Here is a 15150-nt window from a genome sequence, read left to right on the forward strand (position 1 = left end):
ATTGTGAGACCCAATTATTTAGCACCGTATAAGGGTTTAAAAGGTGCTACGGCGCATACAGCAGCCACAGCCAGGAACACCGAGGCGAACCCCTTACCTTTTTGATAAGTGCACTGGGTTCTTTTACACGCGTTACACAACACATGGGACCAACGACTTTATGTCCCATCCGAAGGACGAAGCAATGGTTAAGTGTCTTTTTAAGGACACAAGTGTCACTACTGGGGATTCGAACCTACACTGCTGATACACCAGAGTTTGAATTCGGTGCTCTTAACCGCTCGGCCACGACACTTCCACTTCTTTTAACTCCAGTTTTAGGCTAGAGAACTTACCCAATGAAAGCTTGTTTACCTATAATCTCTGGAAAGCCTTCATGACCTCGCCCTGTGTTGTCATTCCAATTTCTGACTCGAGCTGTTCTAATTCCAGAAGGCATGCTTCTCTCCTTGCTTTGATTTGGTTGAGTATTCTTTCCTTCTCTTTGATGTAAGCACGGAGACCAAGCTGCATAACAAACGAAATAGAGTGAACAAGATCATTTTAAAGCCATTGGACACTTTCTGAACAGAACTAAAATTTAAAAGTTCACAGATTTACAAATAACTTACAGGGTTTACAGAAGGTAATGGTGAAAGACTTCCCTTGAAATATTATTCCATGAAATGCTTTACTTTTTGAGAAAACATTAAAACAATTATCAATTTTGGACCAATATTGAGAATAGCAGATTTATTTTAAACGCATGTCATGACATGGCGAAACGTGCGAAAACACAGTATTTTCTCCCAACTCCGATGACCGATTGAGCCTACACTTTCACAGGTTTGTTATTTTATATATAAGTTGTGATACACGAAGTGTGGGCCTTTGGATAATACTGTTTACCGATGTTGTGTGTTTGCTTAAAAGTCAAACTACAGTAAGGTTGAAAGAGTTGAAAGGTCAAGGGCACCAAGGCATTTTCTCCTTGGTAAAGGGCACCCTATACTTCATTGCAGAGTGTTAAGAGTCTTTACTCGTGGCTACAAAGTCAGTGAGCTGAAAAGTTGCCATAGTCGAACATTATTTACTCACCAAGTCAGTTTGCTCATCTTGCTGTTCATCTTTGAAGTGACTCCTGAGTCTGAAAGAAAATAAAAAACAATTAGATACCGATTTTGTTTCTTCTAAATTTACTCTTGAAAAGATTTTCCCCATCAAGATACTCTTTTCACATCTTGCCAAAATGTTCAATCTTCTCACACCAGTTACATTGATGGCATGTATGTATGAGAGCCAAGTTATGGAAAACTGGCGATAGAGCTCAAGTTGTATTTGACTACGAGCATTGTAACTAACTCAGTTTTATTGATCTGCTTAAAGGTACATATGACAGAGAAGTTTTGCTTCTAGCCATGTTCTGCTCAGCACATTTGTTTTGTGCTTAAGCAGCTCTACGAAATTGGGCCCTGGTTCCATTTTCACAGTTATAAGAAGATGCTGTAAAAAATTTGTTTACAAGTCACCAGACACACAAGGCCTGAAGGCCACTTCAAGGTGTGGGCTACAATCAACTATTTTTCCAGAGGCCGTTGCCACCTACTCCTGGGGCTGAAATAGGGTTACCCCCCCCCATACAGTCTATACGGATGTAGGCTTGGGTATCATCAAACAGAAGCCTGGCTGGTAGAGCAGCAGCACTACCTACCCTACTTAAAGGTTGAGGAATACTTAAAGGTACTTACTGGTAGCACTTGACTAGGGTGTCTTTGACAGACCATTGTAGCTTACTGATTTCAGCCTGGTATTGTGACATGACGTTGTTACTGTCTGCATTGCCAATGCCTTGGTATTGGAGAGAGAAGAACAAAATCAGAAATGAGGATCACCCAAAAAATGTTTCAATCATACTTTGGGGGAGGAGAATGACAATTTGAATTTTAAGTAGGATTTGAAATTTTGCATGGTGGAAATAAGATATAGAAGAGTTTGCGGTAACACCATGTAATGACTGTCTCTAAATGAGTTGGGGTGGTTCTGAAAAGAACCGTTGGATTAACTTGACGTTTCGATCAGTATGCTCTGATCGTCATTTCTCCAGAAGACGGTCAGAGCATACTGATCGTAACGTCGAGTTAATCCAACGGTTCTTTTCAGAACCACCCCAACTCATTTAGAGACGGTCATTACATGGTGTTACCGAAAACTCTTCTATCATTTAAATTTTGGCATTCAAGTTGTCTTTAAGTTTATTCGGTGCTTGCTGACCTCTGCAAAGATATAAGCTGTTTGCCAGATTTATTTGAATTAGTGAGGAACCCCCTCATTGGGACCAATGCATTGGTCCCAAGATATTATTTCTCTCACCTTGTATCAGATTCTCAAGATCTTCAATTTCTTGTTGAATCATTTCCTCTGTCCTATTCATCAAATACCTCCTGATTAAAAAAAAAGGAAGAAACCAATGGCAAATGTTAACAAAAAAATAGAAGATGCAAAACCACAAACCCAGACAAAAACACAGTTCTACATGTAAATCAACCATTATCAAATGTTCAACCGTGGAACTTTGAAGCACTTAGGGGTGATATATTTATAGTTAGTGACACAAATTTGTTTACGAAATAAAATCAACCACAGTTTGAAAGGAGTCAGCCAGTACAGTCACAACATAACCAGTGTCTCACTTCATTGACTATGTGCGGTTGAATTATGTACTTATGGCTAACAGAAACACATACTCTACAGGGCACCGTATAAGCGCAACAGTCTGTGGTAGGCAGCGGCATGCCAGTGGTAGGCAGCACCATGCCATGCCTACCATTGGGCCCTGTCGACTTACTCTTGATCATGAAGTAAGCTACCATCAGCGGCGTAGATACCATTCCTAGACTGCCTTGTATGGGATCTCTGCTCAGGTGTTGGGTCAGGTGGAATGTGCTTCTCCTGTAAAAAAAAAAAAAAATTATACTATGTCAAGACAAATCAAAGAAGTCCCTTTGAACCACTAAAGCTAAATTGTAGACCCGGCCGATTTTCTACGTTCCGCCCAGGTAGTAGCCAATAAGCAAGACAGTTCTTTTCAGAACTGAGAAGTCTCCCCTATTCCGAAAATCTACTCAAAAGAACATAATACACCAGGCACGTAGATACACACATGGTGTATACCGCAAACCAAATAAATCAAAGGGTTACACATTGTGGCAGGAGATTCCTGTCACCCCTTATGGCAAACTGTGTACAAACTTCTTCTGATAGTGCCTTTTTGTAAATCATGTACCTTCGGCTCGACACCAATAACTGTTTCGATTGAACTTGCCATTAGTTGATCACTGGCCATTGACTGAGACTGTTATTGGTTACAGCCACAAAAACGTAGCCCAGGATAGACTCTCCGGGAAACAGTTTTCCCTAGGACACCTTCATTGATTAATAACTTTGTGAATAGATGATTTCTGTCTGAACAATCATTTCAATAGAGTAACATTCTTAACACTTACCACATCATAGTGAAATAGTTTCTTTGGATCCTGTAAATAATCAAAGAAGAGAAAATAACATTCACATAATTATTCAAAAGGAACTATTTCTGAGTGTTTAAGGGAAAAAATGCAAAAACTCTTCACTCTCCTGACGATGCCAAGAGCATGCTAGTCAACACGTTGAGACCAATTAATAACTCACTCCGCAGAAGTGAAGTTAATAACAAGAAGTCCCCTTGATCCACTGAAGCTAAAGTAGTAGTCCTTGTCGAATTTCTACCCCAATGTTGTACCTAATATTAATAAGCAGGACAGGGGCCGATTTCACAAAGCAATAAAATTCATCGCAAGACAAATTTTCAGTATCACCATAGAGATTTTTATTGTGACATCACACTTTACTTAGCAACTACGATTGATTTGAAGTTACGATCAATTTGAGATCTTTGTGAAATCGGCCCCTGTTCTTTTAAGAATGAAGTTCATGTGTAGCCTCCACAGTTTTAAAATCTACTCCATGGCAGTGGGTAAAAAATAGTGAGACAAGTTTATAAAAACAACCTACACAGCAAATTGGATATACACACATGGTGTTTCACAAATTGAATCTACCTAAATATATTTCTTATGCTTGACAGCTACGAAGAAATCAACTTCTAATGTTTGTTTTTTGTTTTGGATGTTTAACAGCAATTATTGCATTTTACTCAAAACAACAATACTTCAGAGATCTCTAATATGCAGCCACAATCCACAATTTGCATTGCTTTACATTGAGCAAGCTCCAGCTGTCGATTTCACAAAACTCTTCCTAACTTAGGATTAATCTTAGTTCCTTATCTATAGATGTAAGGACGCATTAAACACATCCTAAATTAGGACGAGTTACTCGTCCTAACTCGTCCTAACTCGTCCTAACTTGAGATAATTCCTATTAGTGATTTGTTAAATCGGCTGCAGACATCTTCGAGTATCTGACCTAAAAATTGTGTTTAACCCATACTCACAAATGGTTTTGGTGGTGGGGGAATAACTGTATGCGGTATGACATCATTAGCTCCTTGGGCTGGTGGAACTACGGGTAAATCTTCACTGTCTTGAAGGAGTAAAGGAAGAAAGACGAGGCAAGAAGAGGCATCTACACCGCACCTGTCGAGATTGGAATACACCATTATAGGATTTATACAGCACCAAATCAACAAAGGGTACAAGGGGTGGATTTCACAAAGAGTTACTCGTCCTAAGTTAGGACTAGCCATACGTTTTGTATATTCTCATAGGACTAGTCCTAAGTTAGGACTAGTCCTAACTCTTTGTGAAATCGACCCCTGATACTATAAAGTAATCATAATAACTATTGGAGAGGTTAATCCACCAAAAGAAAGAACAAGGGAAAAGATTGAAATTTATACAAGTTTTCCCCTGCTTACATTCAATCATAATGCTATAGTCAGACATGATATTTGTTCTTTGGATTTTTCTTTATAGGAACATTTTATCAAGTACAAGGGCTGACCTGCGGTGTAGGCTTTCATAGGTTTTTCACAACTAATCACAACTTTTCTGACTTCTCCGTTTTCCAAAGAAAAAAATTGTATCGGAAATCAGACTAAAGTAGGAATAATATCATGCCTGTATTGTACTGTACACTCAAGAAGCATTGATTGGCAAAGTAAGAAGTCTGCACCCAGATATTAGACGGACTACTCCTTTAAAGTACTTAGTTTTTTGTGCTCAAATTCATTGTACACTGACCCGCTTGATTACAAAAAGATGGAGAACTTTTACTAACTGGAAGGAAAACAGGGTTATAAACAATCTGAGCAGAAAGGGAAAGGGCATTTCTCAAACCTCAGCTAGGGCTCCGGGTTTGGCTCTATGCGCCATCTGATGTTCGAACCACCAACGCTTCAAAATACCACTGAAAATGTATAGGACTGAAGACTGGGTTTGTACTTGCTGCGTACAGAGTGTGCGGAGCCCAAGTCAGAGACGAAGCCCAAGCCAGGGTTTAAGAAAGGCCCCTAGTTTATATTAAAATGTAATCTTCTTTTGAGAATAGTAAGGAGGGTTTACCATTCCATTGGAACATCCTTAGTCAGCCAAGGTCTCAGTTGGGCTAAACCTTCGGGGATCAACTGCTCCATCTTCTGGACTTCTTTCTTTCGTTCCTTCCATCTCCTTATCTGAGTATCCTCAGTCTCATTGGATGCAACCTTGTGAGACTCAAGCCCATCATCGATACCTGCTTCAAGATCCTTACCCCTACTTGGGTTTGCTTCTTTAGTTTCTAAGACAAGAAATTGTTTTGGAACAGGTCGATTTCCGACTGCTGAGCCAGGTCGATGACGGTTGATGACGTCGTGTGGATTCAAACCACTCGCAGACCTCGGCCTCTGGCGGTCCCTCACGCCTCCTCTGGGAAGAATAGTACTGTCTTTTACATTGTTTGCCGAGGACGGAACAAGCCGTGCCTTTGCACTCTGTATTTTACGGATGTGAGGGCTTGAAGCATGGGATGCTCTCTTGTGGTTAGGTGGGGTGGGTTCAAAGAGAAACTGGGCAGTGCCAAGTCCACCCTTATGAGTTGTTGGGACAGATGGAGGTAGATGCTTGCACTGACATTTCTCCTGTACAGTTTTACCGGACGGAGGCCTGACCAAAACTGAAATGGAAAAGAAAAACCATACAATTCAAAATGAAAACCTAGTCGTGTAAACCTGATCAAATCAATCTTGGAAGAACAGACCATTTCACAAAAAGATTTAAAAAAAGATTGAACCCTGGTCCACGAAAACCACCGTCCATGTGTTTATTATGGGAGCTGTCACTTGTAGGGGCCTACTTCACTTGCTTTTTAATAATGAAAAAGGTGCCAATTAAGTATTCTGAATAAGGTTTATCGCGAATAGCAAAATATCAAGAGAAGGCGCTGTTGAACCCACACAAAAAGACATGGCCGATGCATGCGCGAGTCGTGCATGACAACGTAAACTGCAGAGCAAACTGCCCCAAATGCCTTCCCACAACACATTGCGGTTCAGAATCGCGATAAACCTTATGATGATGATGGTGACTCGTGAGATTTCATTACATATGATTTAGTTGAATTGAATGAACTTGTTTGAATATTCATTTCCTTTTCTCTGGAGCATGAACTTACTGAGAATACAATTACAAAGAATAAATCAAAAAGAATTTTTCAAGACCTTGATCTAACAAGAACTGTTATTCTGACAGGCAAAAAGTTTCGACTATGGAATTCACTATTTTAACACTCTAGACATACAAATTACATTATATCGTAGGAGGTCCTGTTTTTGAGGTGTCCCTAAAATCGTGGCAAATCTTTTACCTCTCTGTGCGCGATGTAAAGAGTCCCTAGATAAAAATTGTGTGGTTTTATTTGCCAAGCAAAGAGTCTCCTCTCCCTTGACCAAAACTTAGAAACAGGTAAGGCTCCACTGGATATTTGCACTTGTAAATGCAAAAAGTTTGGTATTTTAGGAATTTCTACAAGGTACAAAAATATGTCATAATGTGGAGGCCATATAAAAAATATTTGCACACCGAAAAAGTTTCATCAAACACTATTTCAATTCACAATTCATGATGATCAAATCATGTGACTGAATATTTTGCTGAGCATTCTGGGAAAAAAATACAGAGGCTTAAAGAAGCCATGTGCCTTATATCATTTTCTAATATTTTTGGAGATTTTTTTTTTAACCCTCCGATCAATATTATTATTAATATTAAAATTTAAACGATCAGCTTGTTGACTCAATTATCACTGTTTATTTATACGCTTTATTATAAATTTAAAGAGAAAAAAAAAAGGAAAAAAATAAGTAAAAATCAGATTTGAAAGCCAATGATTATTCACACTTTTTATTAAATTATTTATTTTTGTTATTTTTTGCAAATTACCATGGTCATTTTAAAATTTCATTAAACAATATTTTGAATAAAACGAAGACAACTGCTGGCTATAGAGTCATACACAGAGTCTCAAAGAACACTTATAGTCACTGTAGATGTTTCTTCCATGTATGGCTTCACCGGGAAACTATGCTTTCTTGTTTGCCGTGAAAACAGGAAAAACTCAAAACAAATGGCGCCAGTTGAAGTCATCGAAGATCGGTGTGTAGTGTGAACATTTCAATGTCCATCAAGTTTTAATATATGTTTGCATACTTCATATTAACAAAAGAAGGTAATTAGGGCACCGGTTGATATAAGGCATCATTATTTTTTCCCAATTCTAAGAAAAAGGCATAAATAGCGTGAAAACTGGTAAGGGGAGGATACTACTAGCACTTTGTCCGGAAACTTGGCAAATATATGTTTCCAGCGGTTTACCAATAAATATTTTGCTAATAATAATAGCAGTTTTCAAAACTTAAAAAACAACTTTGCACATAAAGGATTCAAATGTACCTTTTGTGGTGGCATCCTGGCGTTCTTTGTCGTCTGTTTTCATCGTCAGTTTCGTTGCTGTAGACGCCAAATGTTGTTGTTTAGGCGGCCATTTTGGTTCCCACATCCTCTGACTCTGTCAACAGTTTTAATTTACAAGTACGTAACCATTTAATATGATTCAATATGAAAACAATAAATATAAAAAAAAAAAAATATTAAGGTAACTTAATTACATATTTAATTACTTATATTTGAAATGATAAATAATTGTTTGTTATAATTAAAAATGATAAAAAACATATTATTCTAGCCAAAGATGTCAGCCTGCATGACATGAATATTTTTGAGACGAAGCGACTATCGAAAATACCATTAAATTAAACATCACCGTACTTGTCGAGATGCCGAATGAAATTGTAAGTTTTTCATTGTTATTTTGTGCCTAACTAAAGGAACTGAATTATCCTTTTCTATTGTAAATGTTTGTTTTGTAATGAAATAATGACATTCCGTATTGAAACTGTCTAGTTATTTCAAAAGAGGGCGCTGTTATTAAATGTTATTTTGTTTGTAATTGGTTATTGAATTCTTCGTAATTAAGGCAAACATATGGGAAATAACAAAGCATCTTTCACTTTTGAATTTGTATATAAAAACATGCATGTCTGGACATATAAGTGTGATTTTTCTCAACAAACAACTGTGACTAACAAGGATTTCAAAAAGTTTTAAATAAAAATATAATTTTTAACATGTTTAAAAAAGGAAGCAAAAATCAAAATAATAAATATGATTTTCCTTCCTTGAATCCTAATTTGGTAACCCTAGCTTACCTACCCCCCCCCCCTCGGTCGGACGGATGCCAGTCATTCACCCCAATGATAGCGAAGCCCCCTCCCCCCTTGAATTTGAAGCGATGAAGGGCAGACCTCATATTCTTACTTCACGAAGGCAACGGAGGTAGTTGCCTCCGTTGCCCCTGATCTTTGCCTTGGTGTTCTTGAAATGCTCAAGGGCAATTCCACGGTCAGTCGCATTACACTTTTCAGTGTCATTTCTCGATCGTGGTGCTAGAAGTTCTGTGTGAGATATTCTTTCTCACTAAGTGTATAGGCTGATTTGTACTTGACACCCAATGTTTTGAATTGATAATATTAGAAATGTTGTGGGCTTTCTGCTCTGGATGTTGTAACGTTGTAAAAAGCGGTCAGTCGCATTACACAAAAAGGACATGGTAAAAAAAAACACTTGTCGCAATTCAAAAATCTCCTCTATCAAAAAGATTGTGAAAGTGTTACTAATATGTAACACACAACTCTTATACATGAGTATCCAACAGGATACTTATAATGGTCAGCAACTTGAACTTTTACGTATACATGGCAAAACCATGGTCAGTCACATTATGGTCAGTCGCATTACAGTTTTCCAGACAATTTAGCCATGCCTACATGGAGCCAAAGCTGAGTTCTTATTTGGCAAAATTGGGTTTATTCCTTGTCAACAACTAAAAATAAATTGGTTTCATATGTTAGCTATAACTTCTAAGTGGAAAGAAAGTTGTGACAAAAACTTGATTTTTTGGTGTCATGGCCATGTTTGCTTGGAATTGCCCTCCAGTAGAAATTTACAATTTCCTCATATAGAGAATATGCTGTAGGTGGTGCCCTTTTTCTTCAAAAAGTATATAGGACTGCAAGGGTCACAATGGACCGATCCGGCCTATCAATCAAACTGTGCGTGTTCACCCATTTGACCAATCACAGCAATGATTGTGGTCGGACAAACTCGGTCATGCGTGCGCGTATATTTGTCACGCGCGGCAGAATCGTGCAGAAGGTCATTGGGAGTGTTCATACACGTGTCCTGCTCACGTGCGCGGTGGGCTGAGCTTAGTGGAAAGCCGGAACGGTCCATTGTGAGAGGCGCGCACTTAACACACAAGCCAACCATACATGTATGTTTCTCCTTAGCAATGAATTCTATCTAGCATTAAAAGATGAATGTCAATGAAATTTTCCATTCAAGAACAAACCCAAGGTCTATATCATAATATTTTCCCATTGCATGGCAAGCAGTGCTTTTAATCTTTAATAACAATAATAAATAATATTTATAGAGCGCCTTTTACAAAAGTTACAAAGCGCTATACAATAACTACGAATAAACACAAATTATAATAACTATTAAAGCTTAGCATAGAAATGAGTCTTTAACATGGCTTTGAAGGATTCAAGAGATGAAGCCTGATGGATGTGAAGAGGGAGATTGTTCCATAACAATGAAGGCTTGTTGGCCATACCAGGTGTAGGTGCGGGGTGCAGGAGACAAGCACAAATGGGAAGTAGAAGAGGAATGAAGATTGCGAGAACTGTGGGCTTTGGTAGAAATAATGTTTTGAAGATATTAAGTAGGAGCCAGACCATTTCTGACTTTGAAAACAAGCAGGAGGACTCCCAAAATGGCTGAAAATGGTAAACGCACATTGTGCAGCGTGCATTCCATCTCATGAGAGGGGTCAATACCTGGTTACCAAATCTCTACCACTTGGATAAGAGATGGTGACAAATAATAATCTTTTCCATGAATTTCTTGCCAGATTGTCCGACTCCAGTCACCTGCAGGCACAAAGAGAGTGAATGTGCCTCCAGCGACGACACTCTACAAGTTTTTCCAGAAGGTAAGGCTCATTAAAATCTGTCTGAACCATTACTTGGCTTGGAAGACAGATAATAATTGTAGACCCAGGCCCGATATATTGGGGCAAGGCATTTTTTCAGTGATAAAGGGATTTGAGCAGCAGAACTTGAGTCTGATGTGACCGCTCGTCCACAACACAATTACTGAACATCAGCGCAACAAAGTTTTAATTCAATTTGGTCAAAGGTCTTATTAAGTTGTACATGTACATTAGAGAACAAGTTTCTCCCACATGCAGCCAATATCACTCTCTTTCAATTAGTTTGATTTCTGAACAAAGATTCAACCTTGTTTCAGTTAGTAAAGGCACGGGACCTTTTTGGTAATTGTCGAAGACCATGGCTCTGTTTACCGTAAGAAAGCAGGGAATTCTGCGCTTACGTCAAGCATATTTCACAGGTTAGCAGGGAACTTTGGCTTACATGTTCATACTCTACGTTACTAGCCAGGCATTTAACGCTTACACAGCTCCGTGCAAGTGGAGAATGGTGATGCAGGCCTGATTCTTCACGGAGGCAACAGAGGCGATTGCCTCCGTTGCCCCTTGCCATTGCCTTGGTGCCCATGAAATGTTCCAGTAGAAATTTACAATTTCCTCATAGGGTGCCCTTTGCCAAAGAGAAAATGCCTTGGTGCCCTTGCCCTATCAAAAACGAAGCATACAGGCCTGGTGATGGTGAGCGTAGAATTTGGCAGTAAGCAGAGCCATGAAATTGGGCCCAGTATTCTCACTTGGTGTATTCCAACATGCATAACAAAAACAAATCTGAAAATTTGTACTCAATTGGTCATCGAATTTGCAAGAGTATAATAAAAGAAAAAACGCCCTTGTTGCACATTTCTGTGTGCTTTTGGATGACCAATGAAAGGCTTCAGGCCTGAAGCATTTTATACTATTTTAGTGTGAAATTACCTCTAAAAACTGTGTTTTTTCAGAGGGAAATGTTTCTCACAATGTTTTATACTTCCAACAGTTCTCCATTGCTCATTACCAAGTATGTTTTTATACCAACAATTATTTTGAGTAATTACCAATAGTGTCCAATGCCTTACATTTAGAAAAGTTATGACTACAGCAAAGCTGTAACTTGTTTAAATACACCTGTTTTGCACTGATGAATAATTTGGTACCCGTTTGTCCATGAATCCATGCAGGTATCTGAGACAGTTGGTATCCCTGTTGACCAGTTCCAATTATACACGGATAGAGACAAGACAAGAGACTTGAAACCCACCAGCAAGGCCACATTGCACACCTACAAAATCAAGTAAGTATCACCACTTCTCTACCAGGGTTGTTCACCGTCCAAAGCAGGATGTGTCTAAACATCCAGAGCCGAAACAAGCCTTTGGAATTAATGCTTTTATCTTCTCGAAGGAAGCAAAGCTTGGTCATGTGCGGTTTACTTCTTCTGGTGTCCTCGGCCAATGATTTCACCAGAGAAGTGTCCCAAGATCTTTACCTTAATTTTTTTTTATGAAAAAAGTCTAACCTCATAAGGCCAGAGAGTCACTTCAAGGTGAATGCTACAATTAACTAAATTTGAGCTGTCACCAGGGGCCTGTTGCAATATACTCCTGTGTCTGAAACAGGGTTACCCCCTTCACAGTCTGTAAGGATGTAAGCATGGGTTATCATCCAGTAGGAGCATGGCTGTTAGAGCAGAATGTACCTTCCCAACAGGGACAACAAATGGTTATACTGAATTATCCAAATCAAACTTGCAGACCTGGAGGCAATTCATGGTCACTGACTTGGTGCCCTTGAATCGTACCAAAACAAACATACACATACAACATACACACATAGGTGTCCTTTACCAAGGGTCCCAACTTTATGTATGTTGTATGAGGAGCTGTTGATAGTATAAAACATTGTGAGAATGGCTCCCTCTGAAGCAACATGGTTTTCGAGAAAGAGGTTATTTTCCCTGAATACGATTTTGAGACCTCAGAATTAGATTTTGAGGTCTCGAAATCAAGCATCTGAAAGCACACAATTTCATGTGACAAGGGTGTTTTTTCTTTCGTCTCGCAACTATGATGACCAATTGAGCTCAAATTTTCACAGGTTTGTTATTTTTTGTATATGTTGAGATACACCAAGTGAGAAGACTGGTCTTTGACAATTACCAATAGTGTCCAGTGTCTTTAAGCAGAAAATACTGCTTGGCAAGTTTCATTGCTGAGCAAAAATTAAGTGGGGCATTATTCACTTCCATGTTAACTTAATGGAATTCGGGCTAGTAATCTGTTTCTGTTAAGCAAGATTTTTCCATGCTTAGCAATTTTTTGTGCTTACAGGCATTATAAAGTTGGCCCCCTGATCTTATACAACCCACATTTTATATTTATTGGTTTACTTCATTAAAAAAAAAATCATTAAAACGATTATACAGTTTGGCAACCGATAGGTTGAGTTAAACTGGTACAGTACATCAAAGTTCTTTGAAGTAGCTTAAAGGATTTGGGTAATTTTTTTTACACAAAACCTAGTGTCCACAGATTTACATTAAACTTACTCAGTTTGAAGATAATGATGGTAGAAAGCTTCCCTTAAATATTACTTGCTGAAGTGCTGCACTTTTTGAGAAATGAGGAAAAAAAACAAGTCACAAAAATAATTTTTAGTGAGCAATTTATTTTGCATGTTAAAACGTATTAACCAGTTATGGTACGTAACTTGTTAATACGTTTTTACATGCTAAAACTGAGACTAAAATAATTTTCGTGACATTGTTTTTTACTCATTTATCAAAAGCTACAGCACCTCAGCAACTAATATTTTAATGGAAGCTTTCTACTATCATTAACTTCAAACTCTTCAAGTTTAATGTAAATCTGTGGACATTGTGTGAAAAAGCACCCAGGCCGTTTAAAGAATAAACACACAATTGGTAATGACATTGATACTTGCATTGGGTCTGTTTCATACCTTACTTTCATTCAGTACAAAACTAGCACTAACAATGTTTTTTAATCCCTGATACAGACATGGAGATATGTTATACGTGTCATACCAGCCGGGTATGTATGAGACCGAGACGGATCATCCAGGCACATCATCATCAGCGGCGGCAGCAGCTAGCGTTGAAGAAGATGAAGTGGACCAATTCCTTGCCAAGCTAGACGGCAAAATCTACAGAGAGAGAGATGAACAGCTGTAGGTGTAGCTCCAATTACTAGATGGATTACACATAGTGTCCTCGACCGCCACATTTGATGAAAAACAATGGAAGTCATACGCACTGCTCAGCCAATGATAGCCTTTCATGAATACACGTTTCATCAAAGAGGGTGGTCAATGACATCATGTGCAATCAACAGTCTTAAAGTTTTAACAAGATTCATTGTTCACAGTAAATTGTAAATAAGATAGATTGTCAAGACGTTTGATACATGAACCCCCAAAATCATCTGCTTTAGCAGCTCTGTGAAATTGGGTCCTGTACCCTTGTGGAGTTGTTCACAAAATCCTAGCATCTTATTATTTATAAAACCACTAATTTATTATTTGTGAGACATTTGTTTTATGAACTCCCATACTTTTTGAAAAGCTGATATGCCAGCACATTTGTGATGCATTAACAACGGTACCAAAGATCAGCTGAAAGTAAAGCCTAGTTCATACTTGCTGCTGAATGCGAAGCTAATTTGGTGACGTAATAATGGGAGACTTTTGAGAAGCTGGTGGCAGCAGACATTACGGTCCTTATTTACGGCTCTGAGCATGCGTGCACATTCTCAGTATTGTGCGCGTAGGTCTGAGCACGTGCACTGCTGGCGAGAACTGTTGAAAAAGCACCATCCAGAAGTCTCCCATTGGTACATGCTGTTTTTGCAGCTGTGACGCAAGACATTTGGCTGCGCACGAAGCATTTGCAGGAAGTATGAACCGGGATTGAGCATTGGAAGAGTTTCTGGTACACTGGGTTTACTATAAGATTAATGATAATATTCCTTCTCTTTCTTACAGTTGTCATCATGGGGCCAATGCAAAGTGTGTCCACTGCGTTCCTTTAGAGGTAAGCTAACTTTCTGAAATAGTATTCCATGATAAGAAGAAGTAACTATAACTGGTTTTAAACATTGGCAGGCCTGTATACTTCGTTTTTTAAAGGGCAAGGGCACCAAAGTATTTTCTCCTTGGAAAAGGGCACCCTACGAGGAAATTAATTTCTACTTGAGCATTTCAAGGGCACCTAGGCAATGACCAGAGGGCACAAAGGCAAGCGCCTTCGTTGCCTCCATGAAGTATCAGGCCTGTTTCAGGTTTAATCTGGTATAAATTTCCTTTTGTAGGAGTGTTGTCTCTAAAAAGAGCCAGCATGGTCTCCAAGACTAGGCGCCACCACCTCTCACATTAGAGATTTGCATGGGGATAAAGAAAGTGCACATCGGTGTATATGGGTAAAACCAAAATAAATATTCTTTATCCCTGATGCAAATTTCCATCTAAAATATAGGATTTGAACTGCCACTAGCTACCGGGCAGTCTCAGTGGTCAAGTTAGTAAGACACTGCTCTAGAGTTGCAAAGGTGGATGGTTCGAATCCCACCCGAG

The 15150-nt window shown here is 38.8% G+C and overlaps 2 protein-coding genes across 2 annotated transcripts in view; one reads left to right on the forward strand and one right to left on the reverse strand.

Annotated features, from left to right (window-relative positions):
• Positions 1 to 241: 241 nt before the first annotated feature.
• LOC117293015 lies at positions 242 to 7974 on the reverse strand. The gene is made up of 9 exons (XM_033775219.1): positions 7905 to 7974; positions 5541 to 6129; positions 4472 to 4613; positions 3483 to 3512; positions 2825 to 2928; positions 2350 to 2420; positions 1728 to 1827; positions 1078 to 1126; positions 242 to 507 (listed from the first exon to the last, which is right to left on the reverse strand). Exons 1-9 carry the CDS (start codon positions 7945 to 7947, stop codon positions 355 to 357), a joined length of 1281 nt encoding a protein of 426 aa, XP_033631110.1. The 5' UTR covers positions 7948 to 7974; the 3' UTR covers positions 242 to 354.
• A 236-nt stretch (positions 7975 to 8210) lies between these two features.
• LOC117292608 (nuclear protein localization protein 4 homolog) overlaps positions 8211 to 15150 on the forward strand; it is a 28018-nt gene continuing 21078 nt past the window's right edge. The window contains exons 1-5 of the mRNA XM_033774721.1: positions 8211 to 8302; positions 10486 to 10566; positions 11742 to 11854; positions 13579 to 13749; positions 14563 to 14611. Of these exons, the coding sequence (XP_033630612.1) occupies positions 8288 to 8302; positions 10486 to 10566; positions 11742 to 11854; positions 13579 to 13749; positions 14563 to 14611 (429 nt within the window). The 5' untranslated portion in view covers positions 8211 to 8287. The remainder of the gene's footprint in view (positions 8303 to 10485; positions 10567 to 11741; positions 11855 to 13578; positions 13750 to 14562; positions 14612 to 15150) is intronic.

Source organism: Asterias rubens, chromosome 7, assembly GCF_902459465.1.
Source record: "Asterias rubens chromosome 7, eAstRub1.3, whole genome shotgun sequence".
Classification (NCBI taxonomy): domain Eukaryota; kingdom Metazoa; phylum Echinodermata; class Asteroidea; order Forcipulatida; family Asteriidae; genus Asterias; species Asterias rubens.

Bases quoted from the DNA above. Each gene is read 5' to 3' on its own strand.
- LOC117293015 (XM_033775219.1), bottom strand. From the start codon at position 7,947: ATGAAAACAGACGACAAAGAACGCCAGGATGCCACCACAAAAG. The intron at 2,929-3,482 runs GTAAGTGTTAAG...TTTTTTTTACAG, and splicing joins AACTATTTCACTATGATGTG to GAGAAGCACATTCCACCTGA. The intron at 2,421-2,824 runs GTAAGTCGACAG...TTTTTTAATCAG, and splicing joins AGCTTACTTCATGATCAAGA to GAGGTATTTGATGAATAGGA.